The sequence below is a fragment of the Ranitomeya imitator genome, chromosome 8, assembly GCF_032444005.1.
Source record: "Ranitomeya imitator isolate aRanImi1 chromosome 8, aRanImi1.pri, whole genome shotgun sequence".
Taxonomy (NCBI): domain Eukaryota; kingdom Metazoa; phylum Chordata; class Amphibia; order Anura; family Dendrobatidae; genus Ranitomeya; species Ranitomeya imitator.
The window spans coordinates 186,674,186-186,701,864 of NC_091289.1; the positions used below are offsets into that span (position 1 = coordinate 186,674,186).

Sequence of the window (27,679 nt, forward strand, 5' to 3'; positions counted from 1 at the left end):
GGTAAGAGGGTAGATAGGTGGATGAGTGGACGAATGGCTGAATAGATGGATTAATTAGTGGATGGATGAGTGGATGGATGGATGGATGAATAAATGAGTGGGTGGATGGATGAATGACTGGGTGAATGAATGAGTGAGTGGATGGATGAATGGGTGGATGGATGAATGAGTGGGTGAATGAATGAGTGGATGGCTGAATGGGTGGATGGATGAATGAGTGGGTGGATGAATGAATGGGTGAATGAATGGATGGATGGATGAGTGGGCGGATGGGTAGATGGGTGGGTAGATGGATGGATGATGGGTGGATGGACGGGTAGATGGATTGGTGGATAGATGATGGGTGGGTAGATGGATCTGTAGATGAATGGATAAATGGATAGGTAGAAGGATGAGTAGATGATGGATGGGTGGGATGATGGATGAGTAGATAGGTAGGCAGATGAATGGGTGGATAGATGATGGGTGGATGGATAGGTAGATGATGGGTAGATGGATGAGTGGATAGATGATGGGTGGATGGATGGGTAGATGGCTGGATGGGTGGATAGATGATGGATGGGTAGATGATGGGTAGATGGATAGGTAGGTGGGTAGATGGATGGATGGATGGGTGGATAGATGATGGGTGGATGAATAGGTAGATGGATAGGTAGAAGGATGGGTAGATGATGGATGGGTGGGAGAATGGATGGGTAGATAGGTAGGCAGATGGATGGGTGGATGGATAGGTAGATGATGGGTGGATGGATAGGTAGATGATGGGTAGATGGATAGGTGGGTGGATGGATAGATGGGTAGATGATGGGTAGATGGATGGATGGGTGGATAGATGATGGGTGGATGGATAGGTAGAAGGATGGGTAGATGATGGATGGGTGGGAGGATGGATGGGTAGATAGGTAGGCAGATGGCTGGGTGGATACGTAGGCAGATGGATAGATGGGTAGATAGATATGTTTGTGTATATAATATGGATCTAAACAAAATGTTCCATATCATTGACAGCAAGCGAAAGATCTATTAAATAAAGTGAGGAGTTGAAACACTGTGGGATGGGGGAATTTACACCATTTTAATGCAGTTGCAAATATTTCTCCACGCCACTAATTAAATTAACCCCTTTTATCACTATTAAAAAGGTTGAGAGAAAGGGTGCAATTCCACAAAGAGACCATCATCAACCACAGTTCATCCAATTTACCATGATTAACTCCAGAAATTCGTGTAAGTCCTAGTGCAGATCTTTGCCTTACTGACCAAATGATGCAATTTGATCGTGATTTGAGTCACTTTCCACTACTAAAATACCATATTCTATTCTTTCCTCATACCAAAGTTCAATGCCTCAGCCTTAGATCTGAACATATGGGTCATGATCCCTAAAAGATCCACCAAGTGACCATATAATAATACCACAAATAGGTCTAGTACTCACATCATAACGTACCATAAAAACTGACAAAGACTTCTCAGCTAATCTATTAAAGAACTTTGCTTTTTATGTTTTTTTTTCTTCCTTTTTTTTTCTTTTTTTTAATACTTTCCCTTCAGAGCGATTTAGTGATACTCAACCTTAAAAAAAAATCTAGACACTAAATGCAAAAATCTCCTCCTGAGGCGTCACCAGACTGGACCTAGAGGCAGTAATAACCCAGGTGTGACGCATTTGTTGCCCAAGGAAATATTTACTTTGCTTTATTATATCTTAGAATCTTAAATGACGTTTTAGAAAAATCTAATAGATATTTTATTTTTCACTAAACTGATTGAGTCTTATACCATTAGGAGCTTACATTTGTGTCTGTGCTGGGTTTTCAAGATTTGCCCTCCCGGACCTAAAAACAATGGTAGTCAGTCAGCCTAAACACGGAAAGATCGTTATTTAAAGGGTCACTTCCGATTTTGACAGCACTTCAGGTATCAACAGAATCCCCATATATTGATCATGCAGCAAACTCTCGCATTGAGAAAAAATCCAACTTAGTCTATTACGATTCCCACAAGATTATTTATCAAGATCGGGAAAAATCATGTTAGGTCTATCCAGCAACAGTTAGCCATTTATTGGTTGCCCTCGTGGACTTTTTGTGATGCCACCTTATCATGCAGATGAGATCGGCATGGCCTATATTGTCCAATCCCAGCTTGGCCATAGTACAGGCAGCTTATGGAGCAGCCTCTGGAGGTTGAGTATCACTGAATGAACCCTGCTTTTGCACCCACGTTCACAATGCATAGGCTGTGGTTCCATGACTTAGCATTATTAAATTGCACTTATCAATCATTCTTGCCAGGAATGCCATCGCCTACTACCTTAAAGAAGTCAGAGAAGTCTGGTTTCAGCAGTCCTTCTCCTTCGCAGACCTCTTCCCTTGGAACGGCTTTTACGCAGCATCATCGACCTGTCATTACAGGACCCAGAGGTGAGGACAAAACCGAAGAACGTGCCCCCTCCCCACCCCATACCTTATTCCGTCAGCACTGCGTTAAGCCCTGCTCTTTTCCAGATAGGGTATCCTTTGTTCAGTAGACCTTAGCCTTGTTAGTAATAATTCTGCATTCATCATTTGTGTCTCTTTTTTTGTACTATAACACATCAGAAAATGTGTGAGCGGCTTCATGTTCTGCTTGTCTTATTATCCTAAAGTTTAATAAGCTTCGGTCAGTAAGAATATTCGTTCTGGATTTGTTTCATGGTTTTGTTTTTTTGTTTTTAAGGATTTATTGTTATATATGTATTTAAAATTTATAATAACCTTAATTTTTCCCCTTTTCCTATTTTTAATTTTTGTTATGGTTTTAGTAGATTTTTATTCTTTTGCTGTACAATACAACTGAATATTTTCGATGACAACGTCTGTGAATGTTACCATCAGGCTGTGTTTGGTAGCAGACGCAGTGGATATTTGTTATACTCTTGTGTATTGCTCTTTAAAAAAAAAAAAGTTATTTAGAACTAGAATAAATGCATAATGAGGTTCTCTGATCCTGTCTAGACCTCAAAACTTTTTTTTAGGTTTTTACATTCTCAATATTTTAAATATATATCATAAAATGTAATGTTGAACCTTCATCAGATAATAGATTTTTGGGGCAAGATAAGGCTCTCAAAACATCACATAGCATTAACACATTTAGCACATGTCCTTTTTTTGGGAGGTCACGAGACTTTGCACATGAGACTTTAGTTGGAGGTCATGAGACTTTGCACATGAGACTTTAGTTGGAGGTCACGAGACTTTGCACATGAGACTTTAGTTGGAGGTCATGAGACTTTGCACATGAGACTTTAGTTGGAGGTCACGAGACTTTGCACATGAGACTTTAGTTGGAGGTCATGAGACTTTGCACATGAGACTTTAGTTGGAGGTCATGAGACTTTGCACATGAGACTTTAGTTGGAGGTCATGAGACTTTAGTTGGAGGTCATGAGACTTTGCACATGAGACTTTATTGGGAGGTCATTAGACTTCATTTAGTGGTCACTCATGAGACTTTTAGTGGTCATGAGACTTCGCACATGAGATTTTATTTGAAGGTCATGAGACTTCGCACATGAGATTTTATTTGGACGTCATGGGACTTCACACATGACCCTTCATTTGGCTTTCATGATCCTTCATTTAGTGGTCATGAGTCTTTATTTGGAGGTCATAAGACTTAATTTAGCGGTCATGAGACTTTGCACATGAGACTTTATTGGGAGTCATGAGACTTTGCACATGAAACTTTAATTGGAGGTCACCACAAAAAAAGTATATTATGCATTTCTAACTGTGGCAAATAGGTGATATATACCTATTAGTAAAGGGCTGAGCATTCCTTAGGAAGTGCACATTTTGGAATACATTCACTGCGAACAGAGACTGAGATTCTACATTTTATTATTATTATTATTATTTATTGTTATAGCGCCATTTATTCCATGGCGCTTTACATGTGAGGAGGGGTATACATAATGAAAACAAGTACAATAATTTGAACAATACAAGTCATAACTGGTACAGGAGGAACGAGGACCCTGCCCGCGAGGGCTCACAATCTACAAGGGATGGGTGAGAATACAGTAGGTGAGGGTAGAGATGGTCATGCAGCGGTTTGGTCGATTGGTGGTAGCTGCAGGTTGTAGGCTTGTCTGAAGAGGTGGGTCTTCAGGTTCTTTTTGAAGGTTTCGATGGTAGGCGAGAGTCTGATGTGTTGTGGTAGAGGGTTCCAGAGTAGGGGTGATACGCGAGAGAAATCTTGTATACGATTGTGGGAAGAGGAGATAAGAGGGGAGTAGAGTAGGAGATCTTGTGAGGATCGGAGGTTGCGGGTAGGTAAGTACCGGGAGACGAGGTCACAGATGTATGGAGGAGACAGGTTGTGGATGGCTTTGTACGTCATGGTTAGGGTTTTGTAGTGGAGTCTCTGGGCAATGGGGAGCCAGTGAAGGGATTGACAGAGGGGAGAGGCCGGGGAATAGCGGGGGGACAGGTGGATTAGTCGGGCAGCAGAGTTTAGAATAGATTGGAGGGGTGCGAGAGTGTTAGCGGGGAGGCCACAGAGCAGGAGGTTGAAGTAGTCAAGGCGAGAGATGATGAGGGCATGGACTAGGGTTTTTGCAGATTCATGGTTGAGGAATGAACGGATTCGTGAAATATTTTTGAGTTGCAGTCGGCAGGAAGTGGAAAGGGCTTGGATATGTGGTTTGAAGGAGAGATCAGCGTCAAGGATTACCCCGAGGCAGCGAGCTTGTGGGACTGGGGAGAGTGGGCAGCCATTTACTGTAATGGATAGGTTCGTTGGGGGGGTCGCGTGAGATGGGGGAAAGATGATGAATTCTGTTTTGTCCATGTTAAGTTTCAGAAATCTAGCGGAGAATTTACATTTCCAACACCTTAATTGTATTTCCCTTTCAAGAAGTCTAAGGCATCCAGCAAATGTCTGTATTACATATACATCTGGTAGAGATTTTAATTTGGCTCTCATATGATTATGCTGCCATACAATGACAGTATATGGCGGCATTTATTATACTTTTGCTTTATAATTTGCTCACAACTTTGCCTTGTCCACAACTCTTTCCTTGCACTTTCTGAGTTCCCACGGAAATGGCCCAATAAAAGTTTCACCTTAGCACCACTTTTTTAGCAGTTGTCAAATCCTTTCTCACACAGATGAAGACCGAGCCTAATTGGGAAAGCTTGAATGATGCCGAGCATCATTGGCGAAAACTTGTTGATTGCATCTACTCCTGCTTTAGGCGGAAATGCTCTTCATAGGCAGATTAGGAAATGTCCCTGCGCCACCACATTGTAGTCACCACTTTACGGCGGGTATTTTGTGCGACAGGTGTCCCTGGAGTAAAATGTCGGGGTAGTGGTTGGATGGATTGGACAGGACGGTGAACGAATAATGTTACGTAGTGCAATAAGACATTTATCATGAGATGGCACTCATGTAAATCATTGTCCCACAATGGGTCATCCTCGGCCATTTCCTACCGGGATCAAGATTATGTCTTCATGGATTCTTTCTGTTTATCAATCTTCATATATTCCCCTCGAAATGAGATGAGACTGATCCCCCTTATGACAGAAACAGCAGCAAACTTCAGATAAAGTTTTCTGAAAACACATTTTAATTAATATTCATTACCTCTTTTTAGAACATACAGAACGATCCTATTTTTAGTTGCCCTTTTCCTTCATATATTTAACAATCTATATGAGGAACGTTAAGAAATTTTTTTATACATTTTTTTTTTTTTAGTAAAATGCAGGAAAATTATTCCCTGGGGCATATTAGAAGTTGTAGTTACCTTCACCCTGTGATGGATAAGTGATGTCACTTCTTTGCTTAACCTCAGGCCTGTGTACACACATTTGCTCGTAAGAGCTGCGGACCACCGTATATTTATTATTCCATTGTTACCGGACAGGATCTTTTTTTTTTAATAATTTTTTTTTCTCGGTCCCTCCCTTAAAGCAGAAATAACTCGTTCTTCCTTTGTAAAGTGGCATATTTGTCCGCTGAGATCGCCACGCTAACCTTGAGTAAAGATTCCGAGCAGATGTCTCGTTAGGCAGAGGAAATTAGCTCACTGTTTACACCTCAGACTCCAGCAAGTGATTAGCCAGAACGAGCGCGCGGCAGGCAGGAAGCTCACGCCGGCACCGCCGCCATTTTCTGGCCTTCTTTTTAAATTCCTGACGTAAATCCAGATTACTCATTTCACTCCTGGAATTTGGTTATGTGTCAGTGTTTGTGAAAACTTCAATGGTGTGTTTGGCGGTTATTAATATTCTATCTAGATATACTTAGTCATAGATAATGGAGGCAAGCTCGCGTTCACATTTGTGTCGCAGAAATTTGTGTCCAATTTTATCAATCAAAACGACGAATGAGTGCGACAGATAACAGAAATGGGCCATGTTCAGTGTATGAACCTGAAAAGCTTCCGACATACACCCTTAGGCCTCATTCACACGTCCGTATTTTCCATGTGTAGCGATCATTCTGATCAGAGTTGGATTACATTTTCTCATACATGAAGAGAAAAAAATAAAGTTCCTCCACCTTCTCCATTCGGACAGTCCGCGAGTGCGGTCTGAGGTTTTTTTTTTCACGGACCCATAGTCTTTTCTGATTTTGATCCAACACTTGGATCATAAAATTAGACATGTCTCCAATATTTCTAAGGACCTCTCAGTCCAAAGAAAAAATTGAACTTGCTCATAGCCCCATAGAATATCATAGGTACAAGTGCCGTCCAAAAAAATGGATAGCACTCTTACAAGAAAAACTGACGTGCAAATGAGCTCTTAGAATACATATATTATCATATGAGCAGACAGATGCCAGAAGTGCTCCCCACAAAAAAGAATGGACCGACATAATTCATACAGTAGTATCCAGTAGAAGGCTTACTGTATTTTTCGGATTAGAAGACGCACTTTTTTCTCCCCAAATTTGGGGGGAATATGAGGGTGCATCTTATAATGTGGATATACCTTACCGGTACCGTTGCTGCAGGCTGGGATGACGGGGTGTTTGGCGGTGCTGTGGGGGTCTCCGATGCTGTGGGGGCTCTGCCGACATTTTGTGAAAGGCCGGAGCCCCCCGCAGTTCCATAGTTTCCTATGTGGCTGGACTCAAGGAAAATGGCCGCCTTGGGCGACGCATGTGCAGATGGAGATCTCGGCACCAAGATCTCGGGAGATGAGATCTCAGCGCTGAGAGCCCACATCTTTTCCAGCCATGTCAGCTGTTTTGAACAGCTGACATGTGGCCGTAACAGCCGCGGGTGGAATCACGATCCTCCCGCAACTGTTAACCCATTAAATGCCGCTGTCAAACTCTGACAGTGGCATTTAACATGCGCTTCCGGCAAGCGCGCAGGAAATCCCGCCCATCAGCACCCGTGCCATATGACTGTGGGTCACCAATGGGTTGGCATGACAACCAGGAAGTTTTCAGCAGGCAGACCTCTATGGTTATCACTGCCGGATTGCTATGAACGCCTCCTAGTGGTCGGCGCTCATAGCAAGTCAGCAATTCTGCTACATACAGGCGGTCTGATCATCGCCAGTATGTAGCAGAGCCAATCGGGTTATCGCAGCTTTTAGTCTCAAATGGAGACAGGCCAAAAATTAAAAAAAAATGTTTTTAAAAATATTTTAAAAAATCTTCAAGTTCGAATCACCCCCCCTTTCGCCCCATTCAAAGTAAAACAATACAAAATATTAAACATACACATATTTGGTATCGCCGCGTTCAGAATCGCCCGATCTATCAATTTAAAAAAAGAATTAACGCAATCGCTAAATGATTAAACAAGAAAAAAAGTCAAAATGCCAGAATAACGTTTATTTGGTCACTGCAACATTGCATTAAAATGCAATTACGGGCGATCAAAAGATCGTAACTGCACCAAAATAGCATCTTTAAAAACATCAGCTCGGCATGCAAAAAATAAGCCCTCACCTAACCCGAGATCACAAAAAGTGGAGACGCTACAAGTATCGGAAAATTGTTTCTTTTTTTTTTTTTTTTTATTAACAAACTTTGGATTTTTTTTCACCACTTAGATAAAAAAAAAGCACCCTAGACATGTTTGGTGTCTATGAACTCGTAATAACCTGGAGAATCATAATGGCAGGTCAGTTTTTCAGTTTTAGCATTTAGTGTACCTATTCAAAAAAAAGCAAAACAATACCATTTGTGGAATTGCACTTTTTTTTTTTGCAATTTTACCGCACTTGGAATTTTTTCCCGTTTTCCAGTACACGATATGGTAAAACCAATGGTGTCATTCAAAAATACAACTCGTCCCGCAAAAAAACAAGCCCTCACATGACCATATTGACAGAAAAATCAAAAAGTTATGGCTCTGGGAAGAAGAGGAGCGAAAAACGAAAACGCAAAACAAAAATACCTCTGGGGGTTAAGGGATTAAAAGTAGATTCTTAGAACAATAATGTTAAACAGAAAGTTGCAAGATGAAGGAATTATCTAGAACGATTTAATTTTGTTACTATGGGCCTAAGAACTAATAGGCAGGTATCTACTAACCACCTGCCTGTTATGCCCAGTGCCAATTTCTGCCAGCATGATACGGACACAGACCGCTCCTGCCAGCAATTCAGTGGCATCCGCTGACATGTGCAGTGGCTCCTTTTCCACTCTTCTTTGTTGATGGGGCATGACTGCCGATGCCATTGACAGCCGGCTACCTCCTGCCTAACTGTGGGGAGTCGGCTATCAAACAGCATGAAGTCTCGACAAAGCAAATCAGAAGAACTGTCCTGTTGTTGTGGAGCAGCTGAATCGCCGGCAGGAGCACTTAAGAAATATGTTTCAGCCCCCACAGCTGCATGTCTCGCGTCAGTTTGACACCCGCAACACATGGAGGGATTGTCTGTTAGCTAGTATTCACCTATTCAGGTTGCCGTTCAGAATAAGCTGGCGTGTGTTTGTGTGTACATAAGGAATACCACTATTCTGGCCATTATATGACTTGCATTCTGCATTTTCATCAGTTTTCACCCTTTGTGGACTCTGTTTATAATTTTCAGTTGTCTCTGAGCTAGTGGATATCTCTTATACACAGACATGAGTGATTCCTGCTCTGTCTCTATGTAACACGCGTTCAGAAGTAGTGGCAGCATGGAGGACATAATATAGCAGTACTGAGTAGTGTAGCTATGAATCCAGCTCAGAAATAAGCTAAATTACTCATTAACTTCAGCGCAGTTCTGCAGATTTGTTCTGCATCTGCTTGTTTTCTCGCGCTACTCCGCAACCCTCCTCCCATCTGTATAGTCTTCAATATGCAGCTGTAAATTGATCCCTCAGTGAACTGGCAGTCTCTCTTGCTTTCGATATGATGGATTTAAGCTTGTTTTTTTTTCAGCGTGAATAATGAGTTTAAGAGGCAGGGGTATAAGAAGTGGAGAAAGAAGCAGAATTCTGTGATGAGATATATTCCAAAGTTTCTTTTATTTACTTTATACTATTGATTTGACTTATGCAAACGTTTTTTGAAAGGACGGCAATTGCCGAACATATTCTGCAATGTATCTACTAATAGAAGTTGCAGTTTAGTAATTGGCGCTGGGTCATAATTAGGGGCACCCGGATTATTCCTCTTGGAGGAAGGAGTTAAAGAGCTTCTTTGTGTCTTTCAGCTCCCCGTGGCCCAGTGGCGCCTCTCTCCTTATCTGTAGGGTAGTGCTGTGATCTATATGACAGCTTCCCGATAAGTGTGTTTGTTCTTGAGGTTGCTTTCCTTTCTTGGTCATGGTGCAGTATGGACAGTTGGGGTGGTGGGAGACAAGTTGTCTTATTAAAGGGCTGTATGATCATCTGTTACCATGATGGTTAGAATACATAGAATAGTAGGGCAGCCAAAGTGGAGATCTCGGAGAGTCCTATTAGACAGCTGCCCTGATGGCATAATGTCTAAATCAATCCTTTGTGATACTGTGCTGAAGAGTTGGATATCTAAGCTTATCATATGAGATACTGATACAGAGAAGACGTCGCAGCACAATATTTTGCATTAAATTGAGCTGTGTATCTAAGCATATCAAACTTATCATGTGTCACACTAACGACTAAACTGGTATATCTGAGCATGTGATACTGTCTGCTGAGCCCCTGTATCTAATCCTATCATGTGTGATACTGTCAGCTGAGCCACTATATCAAGTTCAATGATTTCTAAATCTACCATGTGTGATAGTATCTGCTGATCTAGTGTATCCAAGCCAACCTTGTGAGATACTTTATACTGATCCAACGTACCTAAATCTAGAACGTATGATGCCACCTAATTGATCCCCACTACATTCGCAATGACCACGTATACCCTCAGCGCAGTCCTCTCCCCTTGTTTAGACTACATTAATATTTTCTCGTACAAGTGTATTATTATATAGTATTTTAATGGCATTTTCTACAGGCCTCGTCCTCATGTCCTATCTACAGAGTGGAATACATGCAACCACAAAACACCGAATAATTATTGGGCATGTTTTGTGTCAGTAAGCAGCCTGGTTTATGAGCTAGTAAAACCGCCATCCCTTGTATAAGTCTCCTGTCAGCCAAGGGAACACAGAGCTGCACTATGCCATAGGTGTCACAGTCTGCCCGAAGCGCCATACATCTCACCCACTTCCGAGGCTTCTGACCATGGAATCCGCGAGGCTTGCTTCATTGACATTGCTCTGCTTAATTTTCTAAAACTTAGCACCAAGATTTTTGCTTGAAGCAAAATATTTGTTTTAATAGTGTACATATAAGTATTGTACCAATCCTGAATTATATCCTGTATTATACTCCAGAGCTGCACTCACTACTCTGCTGCTGGTGCAGTCACTGTGTACATACATTACATTACTGATCCTGAGTTAGATCCTGTATTATACTCCAGAGCTGCACTCACTATTCTGCTGGTGCAGTCACTGTGTACATTACATTACTGATCCTGAGTTACATCCTGTATTATACTCCGGAGCTGCACTCACTATTCTGCTGGTGCAGTCACTGTGTACATACATTACATTACTGATCCTGAGTTACATCCTGTATTATACTCCGGAGCTGCACTCACTATTCTGCTGGTGCAGTCACTGTGTACATACATTACATTACTGATCCTGTACTGATCCTGAGTTACATCCTGTATTATATTCCAGAGCTGCACTCACTATTCTGCTGGTGCAGTCACTGTGTACATACATTACATTACTGATCCTGAGTTACATCCTGTATTATACTCCAGAGCTGCACTCACTATTCTGCTGGTGCAGTCACTGTGTACATACATTACATTACAAAACAAATGTAAATATTAGACACAGATAACACAAGTGAACACATAATGCAGTTTTTAAAAGAAGACCTTTATTAGTAAGGGAAAAAGAAATCCAAACCTACAGGGCCCTGTGTGAAAAAGTGATTGTCCCTAATCCTAATAACTGGATGGGCCACCCATAGCAGCAACAACTGCAATCCAGCGTTTGTGATAACTGGCAGTCTTTTACAAAGATCTGGAGGAATTTTGGCCTATTCATCTTTGCAGAATTGTTGTAAATAAGTCACATTGGAGGGTTTACGAGCATGAACTGCCTTTTTAAGGTCATTACAGCATCTCAATCAGATTAAGGTCAGGACTTTGACTAGGCCACTCCAAAGTCTTAATTTTGTTTTCATTAAGCTATTCAGCTATTCAAAAGTAGACTTGCTGATGTGTTTTTGATCATTGTCCTGCTGCATAACCCAAGTGCACTTCAACTTGAGGTCACAAACAGATGGTCAGATATTCTCCTTCAGGATTTTTTGCTAGACAGTAGAATTCATGGTTCAATTTATCACAGCAAATCTTCCAGGTTCTGAAGCAGCAAAACAGCCCCAGACTATCACACTACCGCCACATTTTACTGTTGGTATGATATTCCTTTTCTGAAATGCTGTGTTACTTCTACGCCAGATGTAATGGGACAAACACCTTAGTATTCTCCCAAAAGTCTTGGGTATCATCAAGGTGTTTTCTGGCAGTGGCCTTCGTTTTGGAACTCTGCCATGCGAGCCATTTTTGCCCAGTCTTTTTCTAATGGTGGAGTCATGAACACTGACCTTAACTGAAGCAAGTGAAGTCTGCAGTCATTTGGATGTGTGTTGTGGAGTCTTTTATGATCTTTTAGATCAGGGGTCCCCAACTCCAGTCCTCAAGGCCCACCAACATGTCATGTTTTCAGGATTTCCTTAGTCTTGCCCAGGTAATAATTGCATCACCTGTGCAATGCAAAGGAAATCCTGAAAACATGACCCGTTGGTGGGCCTTGAGGACTGGAGTTGGGGACCCCTGTTTTAGATGAGTCGTCACTGCGCTCTTGGAGTAATTTTGGTCAGCCGGCCTCTCCTGAAAAGGTTTATTTCTATTCTAGGTTTTTGCCATTTGTGGATAATGGCTCTCACTGTAGTTCGCTGGAGCCACAAAGCTTTAGAAGTAGCTTTATAACCTTTTCCAGACTGATATACCCCAATTACTTTGTTTCTCATTTGTTCCAGAATTTCTTTGCTCGTGGCATGATGTCTAGCTTTTGATGATCCTTTGATCTACTTCAGTTTGTCAGACAGATCCTATTTAAGTGATTTCTTGATTGAGGACAGGTGTGACAGTAATGAGGCATGCGTGTCGCTAGGCAACTTGAACTCCCGCTTCCCAAAGAAGTGATAAACCATAGTTACTTTGTTTTAAGGGTGGAGTGGGCAATCAGTTTTTCACACAGGGCCCTGTAGGTTTGGATTTCTTTGTGCCTTAATAATAATAAAGACGTTCATTTAAAAACTGCATTTTGTGTTTACTTGTGTTATCTTTGACTAATATTTATATTTGGTGATCTGAAACATTTAAGTGTGACAAACATGCAAAAGAATGGGAAATCAGGAAGGGGGCAAACACTTTTTCACACACTTGTACATTGCATGACTTATCCTACACTGATCCTGTTATTAAGTTTCTTAAAGGGAACCGGTCACCCCCAAAATCGACGATGAGCTAAGCCAACCAGCATCAGGGGCTTATCTACAGCATTCTGGAATGCTGCAGATAAGCCCCCCCCCCCCCCATGTATCCTGAAAGATAAGAAAAAGGTTAGATTATACTCACCCAGGGGCGGTCCTGCTGCGTGGGTATCGCGGTCTGGTCCAGGGCCTACCATCTTCTTACGATGACGTCCTCTTCTTGTCTTCACGCTCCGGCGCAGGCGTACTTTGTCTGCCCTGTTGGGGGCAGAGCAAAGTACTGCAGTGTGCAGGCGCTGGGCCTCTCTGACCTTTCCTGGCGCCTGCGCACTGCAGTATTTTGCTCTGCTCTCGACAGGGCAGACAAAGTACGCCTGCGCCGGAGCCGCAGCGTGAAGACAAGAGGACGTCATCGTAAGAAGATGGGAGGCCCCGGACCGGACAGCGATGCCCATCGGACCGGACCGGCCCTGGGTGAGTATAATCTAACCTGTTTTTCTCATCTTTCTGGATACATCAGGGGCTTATCTACAGCATTACAGAATGCTGTAAATAAGCCCCTGATGCTGGTGGGCTTAGCTCATCGTCGATTTTGGGGGTGACAGGTTCCCTTTAATCATTAAGAAACTTGGACCCGTAGAATCGCTAGCAAGGCGTGAAATAGCCTTTGTCCGGAAAGTCTCTCTCTTCATGAAAAAACTCCCCTGACACCTGCACCTCCGCAAATATCAATGTAACCTATTTTGTGGATTAAAATCAGATCTTGAAAGAAGAATCGGATGAGTGCTGTTTCTCTTGTTACTTTTTCCGATATAATAATTAAGAATATGTTGGTAAAAGAAGTGAAGCAGATTCCCGACACCATTAAAGTTCTTTAGTCGCCAAGTAACTTTTGCTGCAAGTGAATCTTCGCTTTAAATGCAGCTCTGAATATATAGATGTGACCCATAAAATAACTGAAATTTCTGTTTCCCTTTAAACCATAGATTGTAAGAAACAGAGACTTCACTTAAAGCTTCTTGGCCCCTGTGCAGAGTTAGACCTTATGGTCCATTGGGAAGTCTGAGGCCCCTGCACGTCCGATAGCTGCGCCTCCAGCAGGACCTCGCATGTCCCTCCTGACACTTCAACATACAGTTGTAAAATAACGTGTTACTAGCTGGCACCGTACAGCAGTCTGAGTAACACGGCACATAAATCTCCCATCAAAATGCATCCTGCTGGTATGGTAATGCTGTAATAGGGGTATTGCGGTGGTCCGGTTACAGGTCACTGTGCTTGGCAGTATTATGGGGCTGGTGGTCATTTTAAGGAATAGTGTTTCTGGTATTGGTCTTGGATATTGCGGACAATACTCTCTTGGTGGCATTATAAGCTGATCTGTTATAAGGGTACTGTGGATAATTGGGGATTATCATGGGGGGGTATTGTGGCTGGCTATGTAGTAATGTCCTCTGCCTATCACCATTATGGTGGCATCTATAGGGTGCCTCACCGCGTACGGTATATACCCTCCTTCCCTCCCATCTCCTGTTTCTTGGCAGCGCTGACGTCTCTTTAGTGCACAGTGACATCTATGGGCGTCGGGTTTCGTTATACCTGGCACTTGTTTTGGCATTTGTCCTCAGTTTTTACCGGACACTTAATAAATAACATGGTCAACCCATATAATTATCCGGAGAGCCGAGGGTCATTAATGAGAGTATGTGTTGGCTAATTCTTGCCGTGTTTATAAAACGCTCTACATAATAGGGGTTTTGTGCACTTAATAGCCCGTCCTCGAGCGTCGCTGTGATCTTGGGTTGTTTTCGCACATAATCCCTGTACTGTACAATAAAACGGCTGGAGATCGGCCGCTGGGAATGGGCAACTTTTCTAAAGAAATCCTAAAATAATAACCCAGTGGGTTTTTTTTTTTTTTAAATTAATTGTCTTTGCCCGATTCTGCTAATTGTTATTGTGAAGGTGCACGGAAAAGCGCGCAATTAAAGGCGGAAAGCATGTAATTACAGCGCAACCGCCACTGTACAGAGGAGGGGACCGCAGCCGCGATGAGGAAATATTTAAACAGGAGATTGCTCTGTCCGTTCCCCCGTAATGAAGAGCTTAGGTTCGTAGTATTTTAAATTAACCATATCGCCCCACGCTGGGGTTGTGTTCGCCGGACCAATGAGAAGTCGCCTTCCCTTTGTGGAGCCGCTCAATAATTACTAAGCGCAAGTATAAATGAAAGCTCTATTGCAATCATAATTTGCACGTAGATAGATGCGAGGGGAGTCACGCCGAGTTAATTTGGAATTCCCGCTGCACAGACCAGGAACAGTGTTAACATGTTCAGCGCAGATCTGTTAAGTCCACGGAACGTTCATTTTACAGGCAAATAAATGTATTTATGGAGGAGAAGAACCGATCAGCAGTATTAAGGGGGAGTACAGATCAGCAGAGATTGTGCGGGGGGAGTACAGATCTGTGGCGATTGTGCGGGGGGAGTACAGATCAGCGTTAAGGGGGAGTATAGATCAGCGGTATTAAGGGGGAGTACAGATCAGCAGAGATTGTGCGGGGGGAGTACAGATTAGTGGTGATTTTGTGGGGGAGTACAGATCAGCGGCGATTAAGAGGAGAATGCAGAGATCAGCAACAATCAGGAGGAGGGGGTACAGATCCGCAGGATGTAAGAGGGGGGTACAGATCAGAGGCGATAATGATTATGGAGATACAGACTAGCAATGAATAACGGGGTGGAGTTCAGGTCACTTGTGATTAAGGTTGAGCTTGGGCCATCTGTAATTAATAGGGAGCAGAGATCAACAGTGATTAAAGGGGACAGGGTGCAGTCAGCTCCAATTACTGTAGGATGGCTGTGTTCAGATCAGCAGTGAGCAAGGGGGGAGATTACAGTTCAGCACCAATTAAGTAGGTGCAAATCGGCTGCTATTCAGAGGAGTATAAATCAGCCTTTGATGATTGAGAAGTACAGATCTGTGGCACTTCAGAGAGGGAGGACAGATCAGCAGTGACTAGGAGTAGAGATCGGATGCGATTAAGAGGGGGCAATACAGAATGACCGCAATATGAAGGAAGAGTAGAGATATGCGATCACGAGGATGGGCTTGGGTACAGATCATAGGTTAGTGGGAAGTAAAGTATAGACGATTTGATTAAAGATGTCTAAATAGGTAAAATTGTGAAGTGCTTGGAAAAATGAGTAATTTTTCCTATTTCTCAAAATCGGAGGGATTTTTAATTCTACAGTGCACTGTCTGTTACCTTTGTTATAGGCCACTGCTGCAGTGTATCAGTGGTGGCCTGTTTCCTAGGTAAGGAGTGCACATTTGCAAGCTCATTGGTTTAGAGCCTTCCAGCTCTTCAGTGTCCGTGCTCTTGTGATGCTGCAGAGGCCGAGCTGTCTTTGCTTGCAGCATAGTAGAGCGCACTGTTTGGACAAGCTGTGTGACCAGGCCGAACTGTCAGGGTATGTTTCCACAGTGAGTATTTGCTGCGGATTGGAGGCTGCATACAACCGCAGCGGCCAGATGTAACAGCATAGTGGAGGGGACTTTATGAAATCCCATCTCCGCTATGTGTTCAAAGACGCAGGTGGCAAACCTGCGTATACGCACATGCGGCGCGTCTTTATAGACTTCAGTATGTCTATCTAGCGGAGCCGCTCAGTCTCTGCAAGATGAATACGACAGTCTATGTATAGGATGCGGTGATTCCGCATGTGTTCAATGAGCACATGCGGAATCACTGCGCGTACAAAAGCCGGCAGCGCTTTGGGCGGAGCTGCGTCCAAAGCGCTACCAATCCGTACCGTGGGCTCAGTAACCAATCAGCCCTACTGCATGCAAGAAGCAGGGTGGCCAAGGAGCAGTGCGCTTCTGAAGAATGAACTCGAGATCAAGGAGAAGTAGGCAGGGTAAAGATCTGCAGCAATGAAGGGATAAGAGCAGAGTGGTGCTTAATGTGTACAAGACAAATGTATGTACAATACTTAGTGTTATCTCATTCTATCATCATAAGGGTATGTGTCCACCTTCAGGATGGCCGGCGGTTTAGTCGGAGCGGCAAACCCGGTCTGCGCTAAGCTCCGCCCCCTCCTGGGACGCGATGATGCCGGATGTGTTCATAGCACACATCCGGGATCATCGCACCCCACCATAGGGCCCTGTGTTATATCTTGCGTCGCCACAGCATCGCCGCAAGGTATAAGGACATGCTGCGATCTTAAAAGACGCGCCGCATGTCCGGAGTCGCAGGGCCGCCGCATGCGTGTTACCACGCATAGTGGAGACGGGATTTCATTCAATCCCCTCCACTATGCTGTAACATCTGGACGCTGCGTGTTTGACGCTGCTTCTCTATGCAGCGTCAAACACGCAGCGTTTACTGCACGTGGAAACATACCCTAAGGGTGTGTGTCCACGTTCAGGCTTGCTTCAGGATTTGGTCAGGATTTTACCTGCATAAAATCCTGACCAAATCTGCACCTGAGGTCACTGGCAGGTCACCTGCGGTGTTCTTGCGTGTTTTGCTCATTGTAACGACATGCTGCTTTCTGAAAAGACGCGCCGCATGTGTGTTTTTTTCCTGCATAGTGGAGACGAGATTTCATCAAATCTCCTCCACTATGCTGTAACATCTGGACGCTGCGTTTTTGACGCTGCGGCTCAACACAGCGTCAAAAACGCAGCGTTTCTTGAACGTGGAAACATACCCTAAGGGAAATGAACTTTCATGTGTTCATGTATCCTACAGCATCGAGGGGGACACATAGAGGGGCCCACAACAAAACTACAAATGGTATACCAATGCTAGATCCCATCTCTACCTTGATTTCTGAATAGTGGAGTCTAAGGCTATGTCTGTGCCCACATTGCAGAATCTTTGCAGAATTTTCCTCATCAAAACTTTTTTTTTTTGCGTTTTTATTGCTTATTTGTCACGTTTTTCTTGCGTTTTTTATGCGTCCTAATACCATAATATAGCAGCAAAATCGCTGCAATTCCGCAAAATTAATGAACATGCTGCGTTTTTTCCACGATGTGTTTCCTCTGCGTAAAAAAAATGCAGCATGGGCACAACAATGCGGAATGCCATTTAAATATAATGGGATGCATTTTGTAAGCGTTTCCGCAGCGGAAAAACTCTGGGGAAAAAAATGCAATGTGGGCACATAGCCTAAATGTAAAAATAAAATTTGAAATCTTTCAATTTTCAAACTGGCCACAAGGCCTAATACTAGTTTAGCTGTTGTGTTCAAACTAATTTTAAGTCTCTTTATCATCACAGACAGAATTACAATGATTTGCAGAATCTCTATATATTGTGGATAATACAGAATCCACCATCCAGAGTAGGGAATGTCACAGCTCACCTCCTCCTGTACAATGGCTGATAACACCTCTATATACAGTAGATAACACAGGATCCACCATTCACAATAGGTGATGTCACAGCTCACCTCCTCCTCCTGTACAATGACTGATAACACCTCTATATACAGTAGATAACACAGGATCCACCATTCACAATAGGTGACGTCACAGCTCACCTCCTCCTGTACAGTGACTGATAACACCTCTATATACAGCAGATAACACCGGATCCACCATTCACAATAGGTGATGTCACAGCTCACCTCCTCCTCCTGTACAATGACTGATGACACCTATATATACAGTAGATAACACCGGATCCACCATTCACAATAGGTGATGTCACAGCTCACCTCCTCCTCCTGTACAATGACTGATAACACCTCTATATACAGCAGATAACACAGGATCCACCATTCACAATAGGTGATGTCACAGCTCACCTCCTCCTGCACAATGACTGATGACACCTATATATACAGTAGATAACACAGGATCCACCATTCACAATAGGTGATATCACAGCTCACCTCCTCATCCTCCTGTACAATGACTGATGACACCTCTATATACAGTAGATAACACAGGATCCACCATTCACAATAGATATTACGGCTCACTGCCTTTTTTCCCAGCTCAATGCTTTTTCTTCAGATCAACACATACCAAGAAAAGTTCTATATAATTCCATGAGTCATATTTAGTCTACTAGCTGAAGAGCCCGGCGTTGCCTGGGCATAGTAAATATCTGTGGTTAGTTATAGCACGTCACTTCTCTTATTTTCTCATCACTCCTCTCATTTTCCCAATCACATCTCTCATTTTCTCCCTCACTCCTCATTCCCGCCTAACACTTGTCATTTCGACCTCACATCTGTCATTTTCCGATCACTACACTATTTTCCCTCACTCCTCTCATTTTGCACTCACACCTTTTCATTTTCACTTCACACCTCTCATTTTCACCTCAGTATATACATGTTTGTCATCTCCCTTATATATAGTATACACCTGTATGTCATCTCCTGTATATAGTATATACCTGTATGTCATCTCCCCTGTATATAGTATATACCTGCTGTGTGTCATCTCCCCTGTATATAGTATATACCTGTATGTCATCTCCTCCTATATATAGTATATACCTGTATGTCCTCTCTTCCTATATATAGTATATACCTGTATGTCATCTCCTTCTATATATAGTATATACCTGTATGTCATCTCCTGTATATAGTATATACCTGTGTGTCATCTCCCCTGTATATAGTATATATCTGTGTGTCATCTCCTCCTGTATATAGCATATACCTGTATGTCATCTTCTATATATAGCATATACCTGTATGTCATCTCCTCCTGTATATAGTATATACCTGTAGGTCATCTCCTCCTGTATATAGTATATACCTGTGTCATCTCCTCCTGTATATAGTATATACCTGTATGTCATCTCCTCCTGTATATAGTATGTACCTGTATGTCATCTCCTCCTTTATATATAGTATATACCTGTGTCATCTCTCCTGTATATAGTATATATCTGTGTGTCATCTCCCCTGTATATAGTATATACCTGTGTGATCTCCTGTATTAGACCTCGTTAACACGTTATTTGCTCAGTATTTTTACCTCAGTATTTGTAAGTTAAATTGGCAGCCTGATAAATCCCCAGCCAACAGGAAGCCCTCCCCCTGGCAGTATATATTAGCTCACACATACACATAATAGACAGGTCATGTGACTGACAGCTGCTGTATTTCCTATATGGTACATTTGTTGCTCTTGTAGTTTGTCTGCTTATTAATCAGATTTTTATTTTTGAAGGCTAATACCAGACTTGTGTGTGTTTTAGGGCGAGTTTCGTTTGTCAACTTGTGTGTGTTGAGTTGTGTGTGGCGACATGCATGTAGCGACTTTTGTGAGATGATTTTTGTGTGGCAACATGCGTGTAGCAACTTTTTGTGTGTCGAGTTGCATGTGACAGGTTAGTGTAGCAAGTTGTGTGCAGCAAGTTTTGCGCATGGCGAGTTTTGCACGTGGTGAGTTTTATGTCTGGTGCCTTTTGAGTATGTGCAAGTTTTGTGTGAGGCAACTTTTGCATGTGTTGCAAATTTTGTGCATGTGGCAATTTTTCCGCGTGTGCAAGTTTTGCGTGTGGCGAGTTTTCCATGAGGTGAGTTTTGCACTTGTGGCGAGTTTTGCGTGAGCCTAGTTTTTGCATGTGGCGAGTTTTGCGCGTGGTGAGTTTTGAGTGGCGACTTTTGTGTTTCGACTTTTATGTGGCGAGGTTGGTGTATTTGTGGTGAAATGTGTGCTGAGGGTGGTATATGTGTTCAAGCACGTGGTAGTGTTTGGCGCATTTTTTGTGTGTGTTCATATCCCCGTGTGTGGTGAGTATCCCATGTCGGGGCCCCACCTTAGCAACTGATCGGTATATACTCTTTGGCGCCATTGCTCTCATTCTTTAAGTCCCCCTTGTTCACATCTGGCAGCTGTCAATTCGCCTCCAACACTTTTCCTTTCACTTTTCCCCATTATGTAGATAGGGGCAAAATAGTTTGGTGAATTGGAAAGCGCGGAGTTAAAGTTTCACCTCACAACGTAGCCTATGACGCTCTCAGGGTCCAGACGTGTGACTGTGCAAAATTTTGTTGCTGTAGCTGCGACGCTTCCAACACTTTTCCTTTCACTTTTTTCCCCATTATGTAGATAGGGGCAAAATTGTTTGGTGAATTGGAAAGCGCAGGGTTAAAATTTCACCTCACAACGTAGCCTATGACGCTCTCAGGGTCCAGATGTGTGACAGTGCAAAATTTTGTTGCTGTAGCTGCGACGCTTCCAACACTTTTCCTTTCACTTTTTTCCCAATTATGTAGATAGGGGCAAAATTGTTTGGTGAATTGGAACGCGCGGGGTTAAAATTTCGCCTCACAATATAGCCTATGACGCTCTCGGGGTCCAGACGTGTGACTGTGCAAAATTTTGTGGCTGTAGCTGCGACGGTGCAGATGCCAATCCCGGACATACACACACACATACACACACACACACACACACACACACACACACACACACATTCAGCTTTATATAGTAGAAGATTACTGCCTATGTGTACGTGGCTGCTAGAAAGAACAAGTTTTGTTGTTTGTTGTTTTTTTTTTTTTTTTTTTTTAAATCCTCATGAATAAATGAATGTTAAAAAACAATATTTTTAATGTACAAATAACTAGTGATGGGCGAACTTGAGCAGTAAATTTCGGGGTCGGTACCGAACACCTACTGTTAGGAGCAAGGACCCCGAACACTGACTTCTCCAGGAACTCTGTGTTACTGTCCGGTTTCGGGCACCCCAAACATCGGGTGTTTCCCACGTTGTCATCTGCATGACAGCGTGGGGAACACCGGCAGTAAGATTATTAAAGCTGGTCAGGCTGGAAAGGGGCCATGGATATTGGCCCCCCGCAGGCTAAAAATAGCAGCCCACAGCCACACCAGAAAAGGCACATCTATTAGGCTATGTTCACACTAGCGTTATGCTAGTTTGCGTCGGGTTTGCGTCGGGCGACGCAGCGGCGACGCATGCGTCATGCGCCCCTATATTTAACATGAGGGACGCATGCGTTTTTGTTGCGTTGTGCGACGCATGCGTTTTTTTTGCTGCAAGCGTCGGACCAAGAAAACGCAACAAGTTGCATTGTTCTTGCATCCAAATTTCGGCAAAAAACGACGCATGCGTTGCAAAACGCAGCGTTTTTGCGTGCGTTTTTATTTGCGTTGTGCGTTGCGTCGCCGACGCAGCGGCGCACAACGCAAATGTGAACGTAGCCTTAGATGTGCCAATTCTTCCCACTTGCCCTGTCACAGCGGTCATTGAGGTAAAATTTGTGGGGTTGATTTCACCTTTAGAAATAGCAAAGTTATACTCCCTTTACGCCCATTAAATTGAAGACTTTGTCCGCTGTAAAAAAAATAATAAACAACCATATTCCTCTCCTGAAAACCACTGGAGAGTGAGGTGTTGCGAGCGCAGCTTCAGTGATTAGCGGTGACATCATCGAGGTTACCGCAGGTGTCCGAGGCTGCGTTCCCACTGAGACGATGAACTGTGGTGACCTCAGTGAGATCATCGCAAGCGCCATGAGATTGTGACAGCTCTCTGACCGGCAGTAATGATCTTACCACCGATCAGAGGCAATGTTTGCTGCGCTGTCATGCAGAACAACGACTGTTCGCGCCCCCCATTCATCTGAATGTGGTCTGGGTTTGGCTACCATTGTGGTACCAGGACCCAACTTTTTTTTTAATGTTTGTCCGGACCCGGAGATGCAGGGGTTTGCACATCACTACAAATAACATAAAAGCCGGATTTAAGAACAGATGATTCTATGATGACATGTTCTGTCTAGCACCTTAAAGTGACTTGCCTATATGTTAGTGTTGGGGTCCGCAAGTGTGGAGGAAGATGTCAAACTCAGCGACATCTAAATTGACTGGATGCCAATGCATGCACATCAACTTTATCAGACCCTGCAATGCGATTTCGGGGCACTGATGGGTCACCATGGCAGCCTGGGACCTGTGCAATACTACAATGAAAATAATCATAGGTTCAAGTTCAGGATCTAAATTAAATAAAGTTAAAAAAAAATGTTGTGAAGTTCCCCCTCTTTTCTTTCCCCCCATTAAAAAAAAAAAGATATGGCAACACCATGTCCATGAAAGTCTTGTCTGTCAAAATATAAAATTAACCTGTATGATAAATGCTGTAAAGAGAGAAAAAGAATAGGAAATGCCAGAATTGTGGTTTATCAGTCACCACGCCGCCCTAAAAAATACCATCAAAAGTAACCAAACCATTGTATCTACCCCAAAATGGTATCATTGAAAACTACAGCTCGCCATGCAACATAAACAAGCTGTCACCCCAGCTCCATCAGCAAAAAAATAAAAAGTTACGGGTTTCAGAAAAGGGCGACAGAAACAAATAAAAAATTGTAATTTTGAAACTTCATAATATTTTCTAAGCTACTTATGGTGAATAAATGTAAAAAAAATTGCATAAGTTTGGAAGCACCATAATTGAATTGTGTTACCAGCTCATTCTTATCATACAGTGAATACCAAATAATAATAACCCCCCTCTCAAAAAAAAAAAAAAGATTTTTCTTTTTTATGTTTTATCCCACTCAATTTTCCCCCCAGTTTCTCAGTACATTGTATGATCGAATGAACAGCGTCACTTGTTTCACAAAAAAAAATCCAAGCCCTCATCCGGCAATGTCAACAGAAATTTAAGAAAAAAAAGCGGAGGAAAAAAAAAAGGAGCAGCGAAAATGAAAAATTGCACCAGTCCTGATGGGGTGAAAAAATCACCCTGCTGAGAGAAATTTTGCAAGTTTAAAACTTTGGTATGGAGTCACTGGATGACTTCTGCTGCTAGAAAAATACAAAAAAAAACGTAAAAAATTGGGTGCAGTTAGTGAATAATTAGCAGAAAGCAAATCGTCAGCAGCGCAGATCGTGCTAACATAGCAGAAATCTGCGATCTGTCATTAGGTTTCAAAGAGACTGTTGAAGTATCCTTGAAGAGCGACTTGTTGACAGGCGTTTTCTAGATTAATTAGTGCACGGTGCTAATGGCTCTCTTATAATTGTGCTCTTTCCTGTGAATGTGTGTCAGCTAAACTCATCCTTTGCAGAGATGACATCTTGTCCTTTTTAAGGGTTTAATCTTTTGAGCATTTCTAACTAATGCAAACCATTAAGGTATTCCCAGCAGGTGTGTGTGCATTGGGGGGGTCTTGACTGGTTGAGTACCGGCTTTGATCGGACTATCTGATGAGGTAGAAAATGACTGTTTGCTGATATCCTGCATTAGACACCAGGGGTGCAAGTCCCGTGCAGAGCCTGGAGCATTGCCAGCCTCCCCTATTAAAGAGTCACTCTTCATATTTCCGATAAAGGACGGCTCTTAGATGATGTTTGAAAGCCTTTCACATCAGCAGGATTGGTGGCGCTTCCAATTAGCGCTCTGATATGGTCAATCTAAAAGACAAATGAATTGAGCGGGTAGACGGGGCGATTGATGTTTTGTAATGTGGCCTAACACCAGGGGTGTGGGTTTCCAAATGTGCACCAAACACTTGGCCTTTTCTTCACGGTACGCATATCTTATGCATGTTTTATCATTCGCTACAGTTATGTGCTGTTGTTTACACTTAAATTTTATATGTATATTTTTGGGGGGATTTGCATCTGTGATTCATGTCTTCATTTATTGCTGTTATATCTTTGCTATACTCTTGTCAAATTTAGGTTTTTGTGCATTCTTTTTTTTTTTGTTTACATATTTTTGATCTGTATTTCTATTTTTGGTTAATGTATTGATGTTATAGATTATATGTTATAGATTGTATAATTTACTAAATATATCTCAAAAAATGTGTATAAAATAATTTAAAAAATGGGTGTTATTACAAAGATACAATATATTTGGACAGCTGAGTTTTTCTAAGGTTGTTGGAAAACAAATGACAATTTAAAAAAAAAAAAATATATATATATTTCTGTGTAGATAATAATATTTAGGAGCAGATTTACTAATCCTATCTAATTTTTAGACTGTGCATGGATGGTCAAGGTTATCACAGTCCCTCATGCTGCTTGATGAATTTGACACATCCACAGGCTCAGGTCACGTGAGCGTACACTCTCATTTGAGAGAATCGGGTCCTTTATGCCAATTAGAATCTGATCAGAGTGTAATCAGATTGTGATCCGATTTACTTGAATAAGGAGAAGACGGGGAAAAAATGTTTCCATCTCGTCCGTTCTCTTTGTGCGCAGAAATCAGATTGCATTCAGATGTCATCCTTGTTCAGTCCGATGTTTTCCATGGACTCATTGACTTGCGTGGCCGACTGCAATCCAATAATCCTATGAAACTCGGGCGTGCTGCAATTTTTTATCCTGGACTGATTCGGTCCAATTAAAAAAAATTTGAATATGTGCCCTGCGCCATTATAATACTGGTCCAAGTGCGATCTGATGTTTTATAGGATCACACTTGGAAATAAAATACGGTAATGTGCACGAGCCCTTCGTCTGCGTAGTCTTCAATTAGTTAGATGTCTTTTTACCAAAATGTTAGGACACATTTCTTGTGTTATGTTGGTGCATGGTGTTGTACCTTACGCAGCCCATCTTCACCGCTAAGTTATGCTTTTTACCTGCTAAGCTACTTTGTGGAAAAAAGGTGTAAGAAGTGTCAAAACAAAATAAATGTGGCGCACGGCTCGTACAGGAATTTTTCGTGTAAACTGTACCAGAATTGTGGTGTATTCAGTAAGTTTAGTAATCTTCCCCATTATTCCTTGGTGTATACCATTACTCGTGTAACTTTTCATTGCTGCCTTTTCTCAATTTTAGGTAGCAAAATTTTAAGATTTGGGCAGGTATTTGATTGCATTTGAATGATGTGCCAGAAAATGTGTAGCTAGGAATGGGAACTAGTTGAGCACCTGACGCAGGGGTTGAGTGTCGAGGCTGGTGCAAGCAAGCACAGGGTATTTAGACTCAAAACTGATTTTTTTTGCTCCCAAGAAAAGGAAAAACGAGCTATGGATCACCCAGGATGGATAGGGAGTCTTGCACTTCAGTGCTGCATTGCTGTAAATATAGATATAAATGCCGCACAATTATTGCAGTTTACGCCCCCAAACACATTAATTAAAATTTGGCTGGACTGTCCAACTTCGGCAGCACTGGTCAACATCTACTGGGTGGAGGCTTCTGCTCTCTCCCAACATCATCAACTTGGGCACTTGGAATTTCAACTCCCAATCATTTTATTTTTGGGGAGATAGGAGGTTTCTGATGGCCGCTCTCTTCCCATTGGGTTGAGCTGAGCACTCGGAGGGGTCAGCAGCCATCAGCGGTCTCGTGTACCGCCAGCTTTATACATTTTCATGAACTGCTATTAGCGGACAGGGCTGTTAGGGGGTGACGAGGGCTGTTACCGCTTCCAGCTGACTGTGGTGTATCTTGAATATTGTGCGACCTGTATACATCTGTAGCGTGCAACATGACGCAACCCGTTACTGAGAAAAAGCTCAGGCCTTAGGGTTGGTTTCTATATCTATAGGTATACAAAAATGAAATTAATAAAAAAAAATAGACCCTTAGCTTTCCCTCCAGTGAAATTCTGTTAGAGAGAATCTTAGTCGCCTCCAATATCTCAAGTCCTTCATTGTAAGAAGTACTGCCACCACATGATAATAATAGGCTCGCAGAACAATGATAGATTGATTTGTGGTTAAGACTTAAATGCCCACATGATGAGGTCACCGCCCAGCAAACCAATTAGCACTTTCCATAAAGCTCCCCAGTATGGTGGATCTTGTACTTCAAACATCTCTGCTTCCTCCAAGAACCTGAGATGAGGCCTTATTTCGTCACCTGGCCTGAAGGGTATTGGATTTCATTAAACACTTTGGCTTTCTGTGCAAGAACAATACAGTAGTAGCATTGTATTCATGCCGCACGTGACTGCGAACATTATACTCAACACCATAAAGAGGCCGTTCAGTGAAAAAATATATATATACCGTATATAGCTTAGAGGGTCGATTATCTGTCCTGTAATCTGCCGTGTCCCATTTATTTATTAGGAAATATTTTCTTGATTTATTTTTTGCTGACATTACCATACCAGATCTAATTTATACAAAAAATAATAGTGCCATTGTAGGGCCCCTGTTATGGAGACTGATATTCATGTTGCTTCCATGACCCCAGGGTCAATTTTCTATCTCCTTTCTTGTTAGCGATTCTATTCCTTCGGGGCAGGGGAGTCACAGATCCAACCAATAGGGGAAATGCTGATTTAATGTTGCACCGTTTTGCCGTTTTTTCCTGCATAGCTATGACACAGCGGCACTCCTGGCCTCCCAGAGGTGCAGAGGACAGCAGCCAGCCCAGCGACTGACCGGTGCGAGTGTGCATGGGATTTAGCAGTGCTGCCCTTTTATTCTCTTGATCAGGGGGATCCATGAGGGGTTGGTGCCTCAACAGTTCTACTTCGGCGATTCCAGGAGAGAGTGAGTGCAGAAAAGAACTGTGAATTGTCCCTGGAATAAACTGTCTGTGACGGGAAGTGTGTATCCGCCACACTGCGCGTATACATCGTATCAATGTGCTCTTTGTTACACTATGATTGCGATGGATATTTGTTTTTGGAAAATGCTTCAGACCTTTATGTGAACTGTGAATGTTTATCA

The 27,679-nt window shown here is 42.6% G+C and overlaps 1 protein-coding gene across 29 annotated transcripts in view; it reads left to right on the top strand.

Moving 5' to 3' along the window:
* The window catches only part of NFIA (nuclear factor I A), a 500,144-nt gene that overhangs the window by 421,498 nt on the left and 50,967 nt on the right, over positions 1-27,679 (top strand). For 20 of the 29 annotated variants that reach the window (XM_069738134.1, XM_069738144.1, XM_069738151.1 and 17 more), the window contains one exon: positions 2,298-2,426. The exons of the other annotated variants lie outside the window; for them this stretch is intronic. In XM_069738134.1, coding sequence (XP_069594235.1) covers positions 2,298-2,426 — 129 coding nt within the window. The remainder of the gene's footprint in view (positions 1-2,297; positions 2,427-27,679) is intronic. 29 annotated transcript variants of the gene reach the window in all.